Source organism: Procambarus clarkii, chromosome 21, assembly GCF_040958095.1.
Source record: "Procambarus clarkii isolate CNS0578487 chromosome 21, FALCON_Pclarkii_2.0, whole genome shotgun sequence".
Taxonomy (NCBI): Eukaryota; Metazoa; Arthropoda; class Malacostraca; order Decapoda; family Cambaridae; genus Procambarus; species Procambarus clarkii.
The window spans coordinates 10,126,250-10,145,430 of NC_091170.1; the positions used below are offsets into that span (position 1 = coordinate 10,126,250).

A 19,181-nucleotide genomic window follows, 5' to 3' on the forward strand; every position below is an offset into this window, starting at 1 on the left:
GTTTCCCCTTGACGTACTCTGATCTGACGGAATGCTCTCATCATTCCATCAGCCGAAATGCCATAGCCTTTCATTAAGGCTCGCTTCAGGGCATCATAATCGTTGCACATGGGAGTTCCCAAACCCTGGTATATACTTAATGCCCTTCCCTTCAACAATGAAGCTAGCGCTTGGGCCCAAGTTGACCTACTCCACTTCCCTTCCGTTGCTCTGCGTTCGAAGCGGTCAATGAATGCATCCATTGAATCCACTTGCTCATCGAAAGCTATAAGATTAGGCATTTTTATCTTAACAACTGGCCCCTCTGGGCCGGGCTCTGTGGGTTGGGTTTGGCTTCCCTTCCCAGCTGTGGCTGGCACCCTTGCAATCTTCAACTGGTTCTCTCTCTCCTGATGGGTATTCCACATTTCCATCACAAACTTAGACATCCCCTCTGCTGAGAGACCCATTAACCCAGCTTGTTCTCGCAGCATGTCTACAGTGAATCCCGCCTGGGGTTGTACAGTCCCCATTCTGGCCGGCGATTCCTGCATCAACCTACCTGCTGATGCAACACTACCTTCCGCGAAGGTTTCTATTGGAATTCTTTGGTGGGGGCGCGACCTCCCACTAAGATCCTGAGGCGTACTACTTCTTCCACCTCCTACCACGTCCACTACACGAAAGTCGGCTAGGAGATTTTCCTCATCCCCGAAATCACTTGCCGGCGTTTCGTTCGCCGAAGCGTAACTAGCATTAAGCCTTTCCGGTGACGCTTCTCTCTCTGACGTGTCCCTAGTGTCACGGAGTGCTGGCAACTCCTGACCGACCCATGCCTGGCATATCTCCTCCACTCGGGCCCTGTGTCCCATCACGTACTGACGGCATTCCCTCTCCGTCCTACTACCTGCATCATCTGGCATCCTGCCATAGACAGACACATACACATACACGTACTCTTTCCTATAATCCACAGACATACTGACAGTGTGTGTTGGTGTGTATACCTACTTGTGACAACTGTGACAACACACCCCCAACAATACTGTTCCACAATGTTCTGCAATTTGAGACTTTTTACTTTAATGATCAAAAGTCCGTGCATGGGCTCGAACCCAAGTGACACAGCCCCACGTTGGGCGCCAGAACTGTGAGATTTTTATTTTCTTGACAGGTTATCAAAGAAATTGAGTCCTATGGATGTTACGTTAATCACAACTACCTCGCAAGAGAGGCAGACCTTAAACAGCAAGAGCTGCCAGTGGCAGATATTTAATCTTAAAGCCTAAGATCATAGGACCGCGGGAGCAAACCGCCAGGCGAAACCACTCGGGTAACACCTGTCACTTAGGTCGCTGGCTCCTCCTAGTTGACAACTAATAAAGGGCAGCCGACGGATTCTCACTTCTTATTTATAGAAGTGTGGTGCTGTGCAATGGACTCGAACTTTAGATACAGACTTAATATGAACATAAGCAGGCAAAGCGTTGCAGAACATGAAATGTGGGGCAGTAATATTGGAAGGTTTGACGTAAACGACCGTTTTCTATAACAAAACAATTTATTCACAAAAACAAGAACTAAAACTACTACACAGTGAATTTACGTTACTTTACTGTCACTCCAGTGGCACATTAACGAACAGCTAATCAACAGCCTGATGGACCCACGGTATCCTTATCCCGTCGTCGCTGACTGAACAATGACACTAACTGAACAAAGCGGTGTCCACTGGTGACGCAAGCTTGCAATCAATATTGTTACGGCTTCCCGGTGACCAATACTATAATCACAAAAACTTGACTGGCGCTCGCTGCCCACAACGAGGTACCAAGTAACAAGGCGGTTAATCCAAGAATGATAACCCCTTATCAAAATCTTACGTTAACACTTGTCTCTCAGGACAAACAAACAAAAGTTACTCTAATTGAATTTAAACAATTACGTTAATACACACGTGTCACAACGACACTTAAATCAATAACTCGTAAGTCAATTAATTACATCAACTTGAAAGTCAAGCATTCGGTGAGTAATTCCCAATTAATTACTGAATACAACAGCCTATTAATACAGACGAGTATTGATAAAGCCTACTGTCTCTCAACTGACAGTTCACTTCCGGTCTTACGACAAGATTACCTTAACGAGGGTAGACTACTGTACCACACACAAGGTTACAACACACCGTGTAAACAACAACATCAACACCTGGTGAATTCACTAAGTGGCGGTTACTAATTATCTTTAATTAGCTACGAGTGCTTAATCACTCTGTCCGCAGACAGATCTGATCAGTCCAACGAATTACAACAGCTAATTACAGCGCAATTGACTCCGATCATACAGACCGTCAACCCCTTACGTTAATTACTCAATTAACGACAGCTCGTTAACTCGTTAACACTACGTTAGTCTTCACTTGACAATTCCTCCACTGCGTGAACTTCACTGTGACTGTTGCCTTTACACGTCCCTACGTTAATCACAACAATGTTCAACGAACAAGTGACCTCGTTAAGTAAATCGTGACCCCCGGTGACGTTAACTGACTTTAATTTTCACGGAATCCTTCACAGTACACAACGTCTTCCACCAAGGTCAAATTTGTCTACGGTTTACACACGGTACAACACAGTACATCACAGTACAACACAGTACATCCTTGCCACTCACGGCAAAACTTGTAAATGACTTCCCCCAGTAAATTATACACCAATAATTCATACTTTACCACAACACAACAGTAAAATATATAACCAAGGGAAATCTCCCTGTTACCACTTTTCACTGCTGAAAAAGGGAATTAAATTACAGCGAATACATACACATAGAAAATTAACATGGAAGTAAATAACTCACTTTACCTCTGGATGTGTCACTAGGTGTCTTCACACACGTCATAAATCACAGTTGGGCCCAATCCTCAACTTGATGACAAACAGGGTAGACTCACACGTCTCCAATTCCCATTCACCTCCCCAGGTGGTCCCAGGGACAGAGGACAGACGGACACTGGGGGCGGACCCAGCTTCAGAGTTTTATTACCCAAACGGAAACAGTGTACTTACATTAATGATGTGGGGCCCCTCTTTCACTCACACATACACGTCAATCACACTCCCACTGCTGCTGCTGGATGATGACGTAGGCGTCCTCACTTCCTACACGTGGTCAAGGTGGAGCACAGGGTCCCAGACCACGGGGTGTTAGCTCTACACACACACAGAGACCAGGATGGCGCAGATACACCGGCTCAGGCAAGCCAGAGTTGCACACAACAGCAGGGATGCGGTACCACGCCCTTCCACTTGGCACGGTACCCCAGGATACGACGGTACACGGTGTTACGACGGTACACGAGATGGAGTCCTTCACTGTTCCTCAGAATTTTAACATTTAAGGTTTCTCTCTCTCACTGAAACCCTTTCTAGCACGTCTCACAGCAGTATCTTCAAGCACAGATACGATCGACGGCGGATGTCGCTTTTATAGCCCGATAATTAACGCCTCACTCTCAGTCCAGTTCCTCTAAGATGGCGTCCCACAATTACGCGGCTAGATGACAAGTTCACACGGCTCGATACAGGCCTCTCTCCGCTTACCGGATTCTTACGCACGGCACACGGAAAGATAGCAAGATGTTGGCGTGACTTTAGGAACGTTGTAGGCGGATATTTCCCGATGCTTGGCCTAGCACGGAAAATACGTCGACAGGGTACAACGTCCAAGGTAAGAATGTCGTTTCCCGCCAATACCATGCCTGGGGTACCATGCAGTACCCCTCAGCGTCTTGGCCAATCACGGTTCAGCATTTCTGAGGCCCAGGCCCTCAGCCAATCGCGCACCTGCTCCATGACGCCACCCCCACTCACACACGAGGTGGACACGTGATAGGGGGGGTGGCCTACGGCCGTTAACCCCCCATACCTCCCTCTCTACACTTGACTTGTACAAAATTCCCTGAAATCAACTCCCTCCTGTAATTTCCTTCACAGACCTGATACAGCGATCAGAATGACATCAATGGCTAGCAAATGTCATGGGCTGTCCAACGACACCCAACACGACTGTGGAAAAGTTATATACAGAAAGTTGAATCACGGTGCACATCACCGGTGCACTATGCAATTTCGTACTCAATTCAGTGCACGAGAGAGCAGGGAAAATATGTCCCCTGACAATGGTGAACAAAACATGTAGATACTTATATATAACGTCTGTATATAGTGAATTATAGCAAAAACATTATTGTGGGAGGAGAATGAGGGTGAGTCAGATGACTGGAGGGAGGGCGTGAGTGGCTGGCTGGTACGCGGCGGTCACTCCTCGTTACCTTTTGACTCATAATAGCTACTTAGTGGTTCGTTATAGTGAACAAAACATGCAAATACTTATATATAACCTGTGCTTATAGTGTAATAACCGACAAAGTATTTGTTCACTGATTGATGAACATAATTGAATCAACAATATGCACACCATATTTTTGAGTACAGCAATGATTCACTCATTTTATTATATAAATATATCAAACTACACACTATTGAATAATATTACAGCAAAAAAAGTATGAAAAATCAATCAGAGACATTGAAATAATTCGGTAATTATCTCTTTGTGGCAACTCCGGCCTGACAGCTTGCGAGCAACAGACCGCCTGGGACGCATGCTGAGTCAGCGCCTATAATTTGCCAGACTTCCCCGCCCTATAGTGGGCAATATATGCCACTTAAGATTTTTTTATTATTTTTCCCGTGATCAGTGAACACAAATCAACAAGTTAGAAAGAAAAAATATATATATATTTTTTTTTTCAAAATGACATGCGCCTGTGGGGATGGCAAGATATTAAACCCCGAGCATGTTAAGGGTTAAATAAGTCATAAGTAGCTGTAAACATAACTTTGCTCCTACTCTCACCTTCCTGCACGCTTCCCTGCTCCTCCTGCAGCTGGCGTAGAGCAATCTGGTTAAATATGACGGTAGGTGTCAAGTCGAACTCCTTGGTGAGGCCCATGGTGGCCTCCGGGAAGGCGGCCGACCAGCCCACCAGGACACAGAGGAGAGGCAGCAGACAGACAGACATGACTCTCACCACGACACTCACACTACACACTAACCAACACCCTGCTTGACTGCTGGCTGGCTGGCTGGCCACCACGCACTAAGTACACCCGCACTCAACGCCCACACTGATAAATATGTTGTGCCACCAGGAAACTATCTTTCAATATGCGCAGTTCTTGCATATGCTTTTACAAAGAGGAGAAGTCGAGAGAGAAATGAGCATAAAAGAATAAGAAAGAATGTAGAGATCTGTTACTAAGAAGGATAAGATATGAAAACTAAGAGAACTGCGTCTCACAACCAGGGAAGATGTAACAAACTGAGGGGATTTGATCACAACATACAAGATACTGAGGGTAATACACAAGGTGAACAGGGACAGCTTGTTTTTAATGAGAGCAAGAACAAGTTGACATAAGTTGAAGTTGGAAACACAAGTTAGTAGAAAGGATATATTCATACCCTGCATGTTTAGGCAGCAAATGGAATACACTGAAAGAAGAAGTTGCAGAAGCCACCTCTCTTCAAAAATGTTAAGACAAGATTCGACAAAGAATGTGAACGTGAGAATAGTTAAACTGTAATGCAGTGAGTACGACAAGGCTCGAGTAGGCGAGGTTTAAAGAGCTATGCTTCACTTCCCTTAGCAACCCGTCCTCAGATCATTCCATCCAGCGGTCAAATGTAAATTAATATTAGTATATATTATCAAATTGTGCATATTTAGGCATTTGAAAGGTTAGGTGTTTACGTTCTCTTGGCGATTAATTGTATTTGTAGTAAGTAGGTAAACAACCTGTCCTCGACTCAAGTCCATTACATCCAGCTGTCGACCCCACACACGCATTCAATAATTTTCACATGCTGTTCATTCAAAACGGGATTTTTCTCAAATATAAATGTTATAATATATTAGCATATTGTGCATATATAGGCATAGGTTAGGTTAAGTTAGGTGTTTAGGTTCTGTTGGCGATTATTTGTATTTGTAGCACGTGGATGAAGCATTTACAACGTTGTGGTTCGAACAAAATTCGTCAGTAAAACACTTGTTCCGGAAGTGTTCGAACGTCATCAGTTGTGAGACGTGTGTAACAGTCCGTCCTCCAAACAAAGACCCAAAAGTGATTCCAAGCACCCGCAAAACCTCCTATTTATGAATGAAAACCGATTTACACATGATTCACAACTGATTTCGTTTTGGCGCAAAGGTTTTTAAAACGTTAATTCTAAATATTAATTATTGATTGGAATTATTAGGTATAATTATTGCATTTAGAAAGATAGAGAGAGGGGGAGAGAGAGAGAGAGAGAGAGAGAGAGAGAGAGAGAGAGAGAGAGAGAGAGAGAGAGAGAGAGAGAGAGAGAGAGAGAGAGAGAGAGAGAGAAAGCGAGGTAAAAGAGAGAGAAAAGAAAGAGAGAAAACGAAGAAGAGAGAGAAAAGAAGAGAGAGAAAAGAAAGAGAGAGAAAACGAAGAAGAGAGAGAAAAGAAGGAGCCTGAGAACATAATCTCCTTCAGAGATATAAGGAGAAGAAGAAGAGAGAGAGAGAGAGAGAAAGAAGAGAGAGAGAGAGAGAGAAAGAAGAGAGAGAGAGAGAGAGAGAAAGAAGAGAGAGAGAGAGAGAGAAAGAAGAGAGAGAGAGAGAGAGAGAAAGAAGAGAGAGAGAGAGAGAGAGAGAGAGAGAGAGAGAGAGAGAGAGAGAGAGAGAGAGAGAGAGAGAGAGAGAGAGAGAGAGAGAGAGAGAGAGAGAGAGACTTAGACAGGCAGAGAGAGATTGGGACAAATTTGTGTTAAATTTGGGTTATATTAAGCTAATGTGAAAATATATTCCTACTTTAATTCTTTAATATCCAAAATTTGCCAGAATTTTGAGGGGGGGGGGGGGATTATAGGCTAGGTTAAGGAAAATTTGATTATTTTATGATACAGATATGGCGAATCTAATCATGTTTCCTAAGAACATGTGTACAAATGGAGTTCAAATCCATTTATATGAGGTTGGGTTGTGTGTGAACTGATGTAGAGAAAAATGGCATTTAAACCCATAATTAATAGAGGTTAGGTTGGGATGGATTGGCTGTGTCCCAAGAATAAGATACAATATATGGAACCAAGATCTTGGTATCAGAGGTTGCATCAACCTCTGATACCTCTTGGTATCTCTTGGTATCAACCTCTTGGTATCAGAGGTTGCATCAACCCAACCGCAAGGGCGGTTGGGTTGATGCAAAAACATCACTTTCCCCCCAAAAAAAGAAGGTGCAACAATTAACGTCAGGTCAAGGCAGGTTAGCTTCAGGGTTGTTGAGTCCATAAACAACATTGACAGGAATATTCGGCAAAGATCCACGCAGGTTAGGGTACAGGGCAGTTGGGTTAATATCCAAACAAACACTATTCTAAGAATATAAAATACAATATTTAACAAAGATCCATAACTAACAAATAAAAAAACAGCCGAGAATATTGAACTGCATATTGAAAATGCACATTTAATTTGCAGTATATGGAATAGGTGAAACTTGGGGGACAAATTGGGCACTGGCCGTGCTATAATACGTAAAATCGGGTAAATTTGGTAAAAAATGTCTTAAATTTGGATAAATTGGGGCAAATTAGGTAGAAATTGTCTTAAATTGTGATACATTTGGTTAAATTTGGTCTTAGCCATGTTAGGGTTAGGTCTGGTTTTAGGTAGGATTGATGTATATAAACGCATCTGTATATTGGAAATGGCTCGTCGGACCCTGCATTATGTTATGATCTCAGCCTGCAGGAGAAACGAGTCTCCCTTCTTGAGAGTTATTCAGCAAGCCTGACCTAACTAGAAGGTCTAGCAAATATTGAGGTGATAACCCATATGTAAAATGGCTGGTTGGATATGTATAACAGTTTGAGATTATGGGCAATGCAGAAGAAAATAGATAAATGACTGGCTAGGAGATGTGGACATTTTGCTGGAGGCGTGAGGCTCGCTTCCAGAGGACCTTGACCTCACTTGAGGCCAGACATCGCAGGGGAAAAGCCGCGCTCCGTTGAGCTCCCGTCAGAAGGGAACCCCTAGTGATATATCTCGAAGAGAAGAGAAGTGTGCAGACGTACCAGCTGTGGAATCGAGCTGGGGACGTGTGGTCTCAAGTCGTGGGTGATAATTAGTGAATATTAAGCCGCCCGGAGGCATTATTGTGGGCCGTGGAGCGCCCTGACCAAGCCTCGTCAGAGGAAGAAGCGCCCTCGACCTTATAATCTGTGGTTTGTTCTTTGGGGAAGAAGTTGCTGAGAACTTCGAAGCCAGCCTAGATGAGGTAATTGATGAGACTCCAAAGGTAGTGGAGCAGAGGACCTCGAGTTGTGAGGAGAAGCAGCAGTGAAGAGGAGTGTCACGTGCTTCGGCAGAGGTGGAGAAGCACCATAGTTGCTCGAGGAAACTTCACGGTGTAGCAGCCAAGAGAGCTGTGGAGGAACCTAGCAGAAGGGTGGAGCACCTTAGTTGCTCGAGAAAACTTCATGATAGCAGCCTGGAGGAGCTGCAGAGGATCCTGGTAGTGAAGCCCGGAAGAACCTAAAGATATTAGGGTAGTGAACTTCCAGAGGTGGAAGGGGAAGTTCTGGTGGATTACTTATAGGGAGTTGATAGTGTTTGGTTGTCATTAGCGTGCAAGACGCAGTGAGAGGTGAGTGGTTGTTGGTATTCTGATGTCAAGGAGTGTTTTACACTGAAGTTTAGAGTTACAGTCGTAGGCTGGATTACCTACAGATGTATGCGTTCCAGGACTGACAGTGATAGATTGATCATTGCTGTGTATCAATGAACATTTATACTGATATATGTTATTGCATTCAAATGCTGATTTTCTATATATACATTATCTTGCTGATAGTGCAACAGCGTATGTAGACTTGATCAACTCGAGGAGGTTGATAGTATCAGGTGGTGAACCAGGAGATAGGATACCACTTGATAAGCTGATAATAGAGTTCTGATGGTGTTGGAGTGCAACCTGATTGTAATAATATAGAGTATAGGATTCATTATTATTATATGTGTGTATGTATCGTGTATGTGCTTTGTCCAGTAAATGTATCCCAATTTGCTGGTGTTTGCCCTTGTCCTAGTGAGGCTTCCCAGGAGGTAGTAAAGAAGGAGAGAGAGAAAGAACCAAGAACCACTGCTGTGGACAGGGTAGAAGGTAATACTAATAAGTCATAGGGGATTGAGGAGATCATATCTCATAAGGAGAGAGTGGGGAGTCACAGCGGCTCGAGTGGGTGTGTGCACGTGACAACGAGGCTAAGTGTTGGAGCCGCATCCCCTAAACGTGTGACGTTGAGCCCCTCTCCAAGAGCCAGAAGCGCCAAGGGTGATCTCCTAGTATAAGCACTCTACCGAGTTGTGGGTTGGGTTGTCCATAGAGAAGGATCAACGACGACAACACCAACCAACCCACAGTCTATAATAATTATCACTATGAAATGGTCTATGGGAATGAAGTATGACATCGACCACTGGGTATTGGATACTGGAAATACACATAAAAGTTATATTGAATGGGTGAAACTTGGACAAACTGGGGCTTTGGCTGTGCTATGATAAGGTGAACTATGGTAAAATTTGGTGGAAATTGGATAAAATTGTGGCAAATTAGGTGGAAATTATCTTAAATTGGGGAAAAATTTGGTTAAATTTGGCCTTAGCCATATTGGGTTAGGTCTGCTTTGGGTAGGTTTGATGATATATAAACACACATCTGGAACATGGAAATGGCTGGATGAACACTGCACTATTACTATGAAATTGTGTTTGGGAATAGGCTATGACATTGGGGGCGACCAGATATTAAAGATGTGCATTAAATTTAATTGGGATAGATGAAACTTGGTCAAATTGAGGTTTTGGTTGTGCTATGAAATGGTAAACTCGGGTAAATTTGGCGGGAATTGGATTAAATTAGAATAAATTGGATCAAATTAGGTGGAAATTTGATTAAATTGGGATAAATTTGGCCTTAGCTGTGTGTTAGGTTAGGTCTGGTTTCGTAGGATTGAAGATATATAAACACATCTGGATATTTGGAAATAGCTGAATGGACACTGCGCTATTACTATGAAATGTTCTTGGGAATAGAGCATGACATAGGACACCTGGATATTAGATATTGAAAATGCACATTAAATTTATATGGGATAGGTGAAACTTGGTCAAATTAGGCTTTGGTTACGCTATGAAACAGACAAACTCGGGTAAATTTAGTGGAAATTGGATTAAATTAGGATAAATTGGGCAAAATTAGGTGGTAATTGGTTTAAATTGGGATAAATTATCATAAATTAGGTGTAAATTGGGATACATTTGGCTAAATTTGGCCTTGGCTGCATTAGGATAGGACTGCTTTCCTAGGAGTGATGATATATAAGCACATCTGGATATTTGGAAATAGCTGGAAGAACAATGCGCTATTACTATGAAATAGTCTTGGGCATAGGGCGTGACATGGGGCAACTGGATATTTGATATTGAAAATGCACATTAAATTTGTATGGGATAGGTGAAACTTGGGTGAAATGGGCTTTGGCTGTGATATGATTTGGCATATTTTTCCCTATATTTAATTGTCATTAATTGGGATGAAATTAGGTAGATGGCCACAGCACTAACACTATGAAATGGTCTTGGGAATGGGGAATATGTGGTGGCTGGATACTGGGCATTGGAAATGAACGTTATTTTTAGATGAGATAGAGAAAACTCGGGTGAATTGGGCTTTGGCTTGAACAAATCAGGCCTATTCCTAGGGAGGGGTAGGGGTTTGGTTGGGGAGGGGGGGGGACAGTGAAATTTAGCTTTGGTTCGTATATGATTAGTTACATTTAAATTCAGTTTTAGTTTTTTGTTTATAATTGGAGATAACTTTTGGTGGACTTATCTTTAAACTGGAGTAAATTTAAATAAATTAACTTGGGCTGGTTTCTTTTTTTTAAGCTTTAGGAAATTGGGCTTTTGGTTGTGCCATACACAACAAAATTTAGCTAAAATTGGTAGAAATTGTCTATAATTTGATGAAATTACCTGGAGGGGTGCAGCACTAACTCTTATGAAATGGTCTTGGGGATGTTGTATAATATGCGTTGGCTGTATATTGGGTATTGGAAATGCACTTTAAATTTAGATGGGATAGGGAAAGTTTAGGGGGTATATTGGGCTTTGGTTGTGCTATGACATGGCGAACTCCTTGTATATAATATATTTTAGCTGAACATAAACGGGATCTCCCGCATGTAGCGGGGAAAAGGGTTCGAGAGCCGCATAATTGGTTTGGAAACTGAACCCTACATATTGTTTAGCTATGCAAGTGACAATCTCTTGAAAGCTCGTTACGCGATTGTCACTGCTGCATACACACACACATATATGCACCCTAAGTGATTCAACAAGAGGCTTGCAACGGTCTCGATGCAAGGCATTTTTACATCTATGGCAAGTCCGCAGTTGCAGGTCTCACTCCACAACCGCCTAACCGGAGAGTCATGTGCATCCTTCACCTACAGTAAGCAAATACTTTGGTTACTTTGCTAAGATTCCTGGCAGCGCATCATTATGAATGAAGTACTTGCGTATTTCTTGGAATCCATTGATGGTGTTATCTCTGAATTCTGCGAATTTTCTTTTTCGTATTCCATTATATAATGACGCAAAGTATGCGAATAGTTAAACTTGCTCAATGAATTTGTGATAGCTTTCTAATGTAATTGTATGGGGTTTGCATAAGTTTGTTGAGAATATAATTGAATGCTAGTTTAGTTCATTTAGTATGAATTCCATACCCATCTTGTGGGGCGGGTAGTGGGAAGGGTTACCACGGTGGGTAATGGACTCTGGTAATGAACCCAACAATTCATTTTGCCTCAAGCAAGAAAACAAACAAAAAAAATAGGTAAACGAAATTGCCAAAATTAATTTGTGCAAGTTTGCAAATGTGATTGTAAGTTTTTTTTTTGCATAAGTTTGAGAATATATAATTGAATGTTAGTTTTAATTCATTTATTAATGCAGCCCCTATTCCCATCTTGCGGGCAATAGCGGAAAGGGCTGCAGCGATGCATAATGGGCCTCAGAGTCAGAACCTACACAATTTATTTAGCTAAAGCAAGTTTTCGCAGTCTTAATGAGCTAGTTTTGAAAAATCCAATGGTCATTTGTCACACATCAACAATGGGGTACGAGAAAGACCGCAAGTTCAGTTTCTAAATTAGAACGAAGACTGGGATATGTGGAGAGCTAGTGTCATAATTTATTTGTTTTTCCTGTGCACCACCACCCATCCAGTGGGGGGCTAAGCTGAGCAGTAGTACCATCTAGAGGTCTGCTGCTTTTATTGGATGGTCCATAGATGTGTACTGGCTCCTCTTGCATCATCGCATTAGTAGCAGTTTCTAAATTAAACAACTAGCATATGTAAAGAGCTAGTCTAACAATTTATATGTTTTTATTTTTTATTTTTATCAGACCCACTGCCCCTCTATCCAGCAGACTGCAGCTGGATGGGTTACAATTGAGCCAAAAACAGTTGTTCAGGGCGAGATACGGCTTCATTTAGAGGCTGATCTAACAATATATGTTTTTATTTTTATCAGGCCCACTGCCCTTCTATCCAGCAGACTGCGGCTGGATGGGTTACAATTGAGCCAAAAACAGTTGGTCTGGGCGAGATACGGCCTCATTTAGAGAAATTTACTATAGCCAAAAATTTGAACGTCGGGAACTGAACGCGGGCCTGCACGAGAGTTGTTCTTGGCACTCAAATGTTTAGAGATTAAAATCTCTATAATTAGAGGGGGGCAACTAAGATGCCACATAATTTAGTGAAATTTGCAATGTCCAATAGTTTGGACGTTGGGGAACTGAGCCAGGACTTGCACAAAGGTTGCTCTGAATCCAGTGTAAATGATGAAACATGTGGGAGAAAGAAAGATTTTCTCTGTGATGGAAAAAAAACTTTAACGATTGGTACTCTAAGTATTGAAAATCTCAACATCTTTATAGCACATAAAAGTCTCAAAAGACAATATATTTCAGGAGTAAATCTTTGACAATGTTAATAATTTTATTATTTATTAAAAATCTCTAAAAAATCTAAAATCTCTCTAAAAATTATTAAATTTATTTATGAAATCTCGTAAGTATTTATGCAATATTCAATATGAAACGATCATAATGTGCAATGGCATTTCATTTTTATAGTGGAAATTTATAAAGTAAATATAATGCCAATGCGAAACTATTTCTATCTGACATATTATTTTAAATAAATACAGTAGGCGAAAACATGTCTATTCCCGGGTGAGTGACTGGGTGGGCTTCTGGAAGACTTTGGGGGATTTGTTGGAGGGCGAGAATGTGCAGAGTTTTGGGGCCCCAGAGATTAGCCCTGATGATGATTTTTTCCAAGCTGCATTTAAAAAAAAACCAGTTTGATGGGAATATTAGATGAACTTAAAGCTAGTTGTTTAATTAAAGTGGTTAGTCCTGCTTACTAACTCACACTAGCCCTGCTTACTAACTCATGCTAGCCCTGCTTACTAACTCATGCTAGCCCGGCTTACTAACTCATGCTAGCCCTGCTTACTAACTCATGCTAGCCCGGCTTACTAACTCATGCTAGCCCTCATGCTAGCCCTGCTTACTAACTCATGCTAGCCCTGCTTACTAACTCATGCTAGCCCAGCTTACTAACTCATGCTAGCCCTGCTTACTAACTCATGCCAGCCCTCATGCTAGCCCTGCTTACTAACTCATGCTAGCCCTGCTTACTAACTCATGCTAGCCCAGCTTACTAACTCATGCAAGCCCAGCTTACTAACTCATGCCAGCCCTCATGCTAGCCCTGCTTACTAACTCATGCTAGCCCTGCTTACTAACTCATGCTAGCCCGGCTTACTAACTCATGCTAGCCCGGCTTACTAACTCATGCTAGCCCGGCTTACTAACTCATGCTAGCCCTGCTTACTAACTCATGCTAGCCCTTCTTACTAACTCATGCTAGCCCTGCTTACTAACTCATGCTAGCTCTGCTTACTAATTCATGTTAGTCCTGCTTACTAACTCATGCTAGCCCTGCTTACTAACTCATGCTAGCCCGGCTTACTAACTCATGCTAGCCCTGCTTACTAACTCACGCTAGCCCTGCTTACTAACTCATGCTAGCCCTGCTTACTAACTCATGCTAGCCCGGCTTACTAACTCACACTAGCCCTGCTTACTAACTCATGCTAGCCCTGCTTACTAACTCATGCTAGCCCTGCTTACTAACTCATGCTAGCTCTGCTTACTAATTCATGTTAGTCCTGCTTACTAACTCATGCTAGCCCTGTTTACTAACTCATGCTAGCCCTTCTTACTAACTTACGCTAGCCCTGCTTACTAACTCATGCTAGCCCTGCTTACTAACTCATGCTAGCTCTGCTTACTAATTCATGCTAGCCCTGCTTACTAACTCATGCTAGCCCTGCTTACTAACTCACGCTAGCCCTGCTTACTAACTCATGCCAGCCCTGCTTACTAACTAATGCTAGCCCGGCTTACTAACTCATGCTAGCCCTGCTTACTAACTCACGCTAGCCCTGCATACTAACTCATGCTAGCCCGGCTTACTAACTCATGCTAGCCCGGCTTACTAATTCATGCTAGCCCTGCTTACTAACTCATGCTAGCCCTTCTTACTAACTCATGCTAGCCCTGCTTACTAACTCACGCTAGCCCTGCATACTAACTCATGCTAGCCCGGCTTACTAACTCATGCTAGCCCGGCATACTAATTCATGCTAACCCTGCTTACTAACTCACGCTAGCCCTGCTTACTAACTCATGCTAGCCCGGCTTACTAACTCATGCTAGCCCTGCTTACTAACTCATGCTAGCCCTGTTTACTAACTCATGCTAGCCCTTCTTACTAACTCATGCCAGCCCTCATGCTAGCCCTGCTTACTAACTCATGCTAGCCGCCTTCTTCCTAACTCTTGATAGCCCTTCTTACTAGCATGAATTCATCTTCACACTTTTCAAAAGGTGGAGGTCTAACATTTTCTGAAAACCTTTGCGCTTAATATACCACCACTGAAATAAAAGGCAACTGATGGATTCGACTTTTAAATTTTTACACATGATATCAAAAAGCATTTCATAGCAACAGATAGTACCAGTCAAAGCGTTATATGAAATTATTGGGGCCCCCACCACAATAGCTGTGGACTATTATATTAAAAAATGCAATTTAAAACGGAATATGAACAGATTCCTAATACATATTAAATTGCTTAAGCCACTCAACTATTTTTCTTTATAGTATATTTACAAGTGTCAAAGTAATGTTTGGAGTGTCAAACCCAACACAATATGGCTGAGGCCCCACAATTTAGCATTTTTTTGTATTCTATAAAATATCGCAGCTAATGTCACTGTTTTTAATGTTTATTACAAAAAGATACATACATTTGATGCTATTTTTCATATTAAAATCTAATTAGAGGCTCGACAAATATATCTATAAAATCTATAGGCAGGTTAAAACCATACAAATGCAAGCATGCCTTAATCACCAGTACGCAACTGAATTTCACAGAAAATGGAATCTTTACTTTGGCTACAGAAAATGGAGCAAAGCCGAGGGAGGATGATTGGAATAAACAGTTTCCAACCTGACTCTTCTCGCATATAAACATATATCTTTCTTGACCTCATTTCAAATTATATAGAGTACTGAAAGCTCATTTTCCATAGCAAATATACTAAGGAACTCATTTTACGACTAGAGCGCAAACTAGGACCCCTCATTCAGATTAGAAACACGAGAATTATTGACTGAACAATTACCCACCAGCAAGCACACAGGACTCTTTAAAGCTATCTTAACTTCTTATATGATCCCCTCTCACATGCAGATCCTGTTCTATGATTCGCCCTTCATGTCAATGTACCCCACAGTCATGCAAATTCAAGATAAGGCTTACTACACCTAAATATCCAACTTGGTCTTTGTAAGGAATCTTGAACCCTCTTGTATGCTTGACCCCACTGGGGTAATCATAGGTAGGGGGTCCCTAGTGCCGACGTCATGTCACGTGACACCCCCACGACATATAAGGAAAATTTCACCTGATTGGCCCATGACCCGGGACGGAAAGAGAATTTTTCTAATCGGCTACTGATTGGTCAAAAAATTGCACCCCGTTCTCTCCGCTCACCTCTGACCATTACATAAAATGGAGCTGTGCCAAGGGCTCCCTATACTATTCAGTCATAGCATCATTAAAGTACTCAAAAAAACTTCTATATTCGCTTTCAACTGTTTTTTTTTAATCTATTAAACATTCACCCTCTGATCCATTCATAAGTAGGGGCCCCCAAATTGATACCGTAGTACTCTGGTTACACCCCGGGCTAAATCGTGAATTTTTGCTCATGCTATTAAATACTCCAAAAACGTTTATATGACTTTCACCATTGTATTTTTTGGTTTTAATCTATTGAACATTCATCCTCTGTACCTTTCATAAGTAGGGACCCTCTTCTTGATGCCTTAGACTCATCATAAACATAAGCGACATATTGAGAAAAAACAGGTTAGGATAGGGCACGAGATGCTCAGGTACACCCTGGGTGGTGGGCCCAGGGGACCCCTGGGGGGAACAGATCACCACCCAACCCCACCAGCAAGCCAGGTGCGCGCTGACCGTGCCCAACCTTAACCGCTTAAAATCAGTTGTTGGTCGAATCCGCCCCCAGGACCCGAGTCGGCGTGGAAGTGCCCAACCGTTTCTGAAAAATTTATTCCCCATGTGTCTCCTTTTACACTACTCACCTTCACTCCTCCAACTACCACCCACACCCTCGTTCTGCCAACTATCACCCACACCCCTCGCTCCACCAACAACCACCCAAAACCTCGCTCTGCCAACTACCACCCTACACCCTCTCTCCTCTAACTACCACCCACACCCTCGCTCCTCCAATTACCACTTACACCCTCGCACCACCAACTACCACCCAGACCTTCGCTCTGCTAACTACCACCCTACACCCTCGCTCAACCAACTACCACCTATACCCTCGATTCATCAACTACCACCCACACTCTCGCTCCACCAATTACCACCCACACCCTCGCTCCACCAATTACCACCCACACCCTCGCTCCACCAATTACCACCCAAACCCTTGCTCCACCAACTACCACCCACACCCTCGCTCAACCAACTACCATCCACACCCTCACTCCACCAACAACCACCCACACCCTCGCTCTGCCAACTACCACCCACATCCTCGCTATGCTAACTACCACCCACAACTTGGGTCCACCAACTACCATTCACACCCTCGCACAACCAGCTACCAACCACACCCTCGTTTCTCCAAGTACCACCCACACCCTCCCTCTGCCAACTACCACCCACACCCTCGCTCTGCCAACTACCACCCACACCCAAGCTCCACCAACTACCACCCACACCCTCGCTCGGCCAACTACCACCTTCACCCTCGCTCCACCAACTACCACCAACATCCTCGCTCCACCAACTACCACCCACACCCTCCCTTTCATAACTACCACCCACACCCTCGATCCACCAACTACCACCCACACCCTCGATCCACCAACTACCACCCACACCCTCCCTTTCATAACTACCACCCACACCCTCGCTCCACCAACTACCACCAACATCCTCGCTCCAATAACTACCACCCACACCCTCGTTCCACCGACTACCACCCACACCCTCGCTCCACCAACTATCACCCACACCCTCACTCCCACAACTACCACCCACACCCTCGTTACACCAACTACAACCCACACCCTCGCTCCACCAACTATCACCCACACCCTCACTCCCACAACTACCACCCACACCCTCGCTCTGCCAACTACCACCCACACCCTCGCTCCACCAACAACCACCCACACTCTCGGTCTGCAAACTACCACCCACACACTCTCTCCAACAACTACAACCCACACCCTCGCTCAACCCACTACCACCCACACCCTCGTTCTGCCAACTAACACCCACACCCTCGCTCTGCCAACTACCACCCACACCCTCGCTCTGCCAACTACCACCCACACCCTCGCTCTGCCAACTACCACCCACACCTTCGCCCCACCAACTACCACACACACCCTCGTTACACCAACTACCACCAACACCCTCGCTCTGCCAACTACCACCCACACCCTCCCTCTGCCAACTACCACCCACACCCTCGCTCTGCCAACTACCACCCACACCCTCGCTCTGCCAACTACCACCCACACCCTCGCTCAGCCAACTACCACCCACACCCTCGCTCTGCCAACTACCACCCACACCCTCGCTCCACCAACTACCACCCACACCCTCGCTCTGCCAACTACCACCCACACCCTCGCTCTGCCAACTACCACCCACACCCTCGCTCAGCCAACTACCACCCACACCCTCGCTCTGCCAACTACCACCCACACCCTCGCTCTACCAACTACCACCAACACCCTCGCTCTGCCAACTACCACCCACACTCTCGCTCTGCCAACTACCACCAACACCCTCGCTCTGCCAACTACCACCCACACCCTCGCTCTGCCAACTACCACCCACACCCTCGCTCTGCCAACTACCACCCACACCCTCGCCCCACCAACTACCACACACACACCCTCGTTACACCAACTACCTCCAACACCCTCGCTCTGCCAACTACCACCCACACCCTCGCTCTGCCAACTACCACCGAAATCGTCGCTCCACCAACTACCACTACACACACTCGCTCCACCAGCTAACACTACACACACTCGCTCCTCCAACTACCACCCAAATCCTCGCTCCACCAACAACCACCCCACACCTTCCCTCCTCCAACTGCCACCCACACCCTCGCTCCACCAACTACCACCCACACCCTCGCTGGTCAACTACCACCCACACCCTCGCTCCTCCAACTACAACCCACACTTTCAATCTCACAGCTACCACCCACACCCTCGCTCCACCAACTACCACCCACACCCTCGCTGGTCAACTACCACCCACACCCTCGCTCAACCAACAACCACCCACACTCTCGGTCTGCCAACTACCACCCACAC

At 44.3% G+C, this 19,181-nt stretch overlaps 1 protein-coding gene across 2 annotated transcripts in view; it reads right to left on the reverse strand.

The window, feature by feature from the left end:
- Nucleotides 1-5,127, reverse strand: part of LOC123760679 (fibrinogen C domain-containing protein 1-like) — a 175,643-nt gene extending 170,516 nt beyond the window's left edge. For both annotated transcript variants that reach the window (XM_069328194.1, XM_069328193.1), the window contains exon 1: nucleotides 4,903-5,127. In XM_069328194.1, the coding sequence (XP_069184295.1) occupies nucleotides 4,903-5,068 (166 nt within the window). In that variant the 5' untranslated portion in view covers nucleotides 5,069-5,127. The remainder of the gene's footprint in view (nucleotides 1-4,902) is intronic.
- Between the last annotated feature and the right edge of the window lie 14,054 nt (nucleotides 5,128-19,181).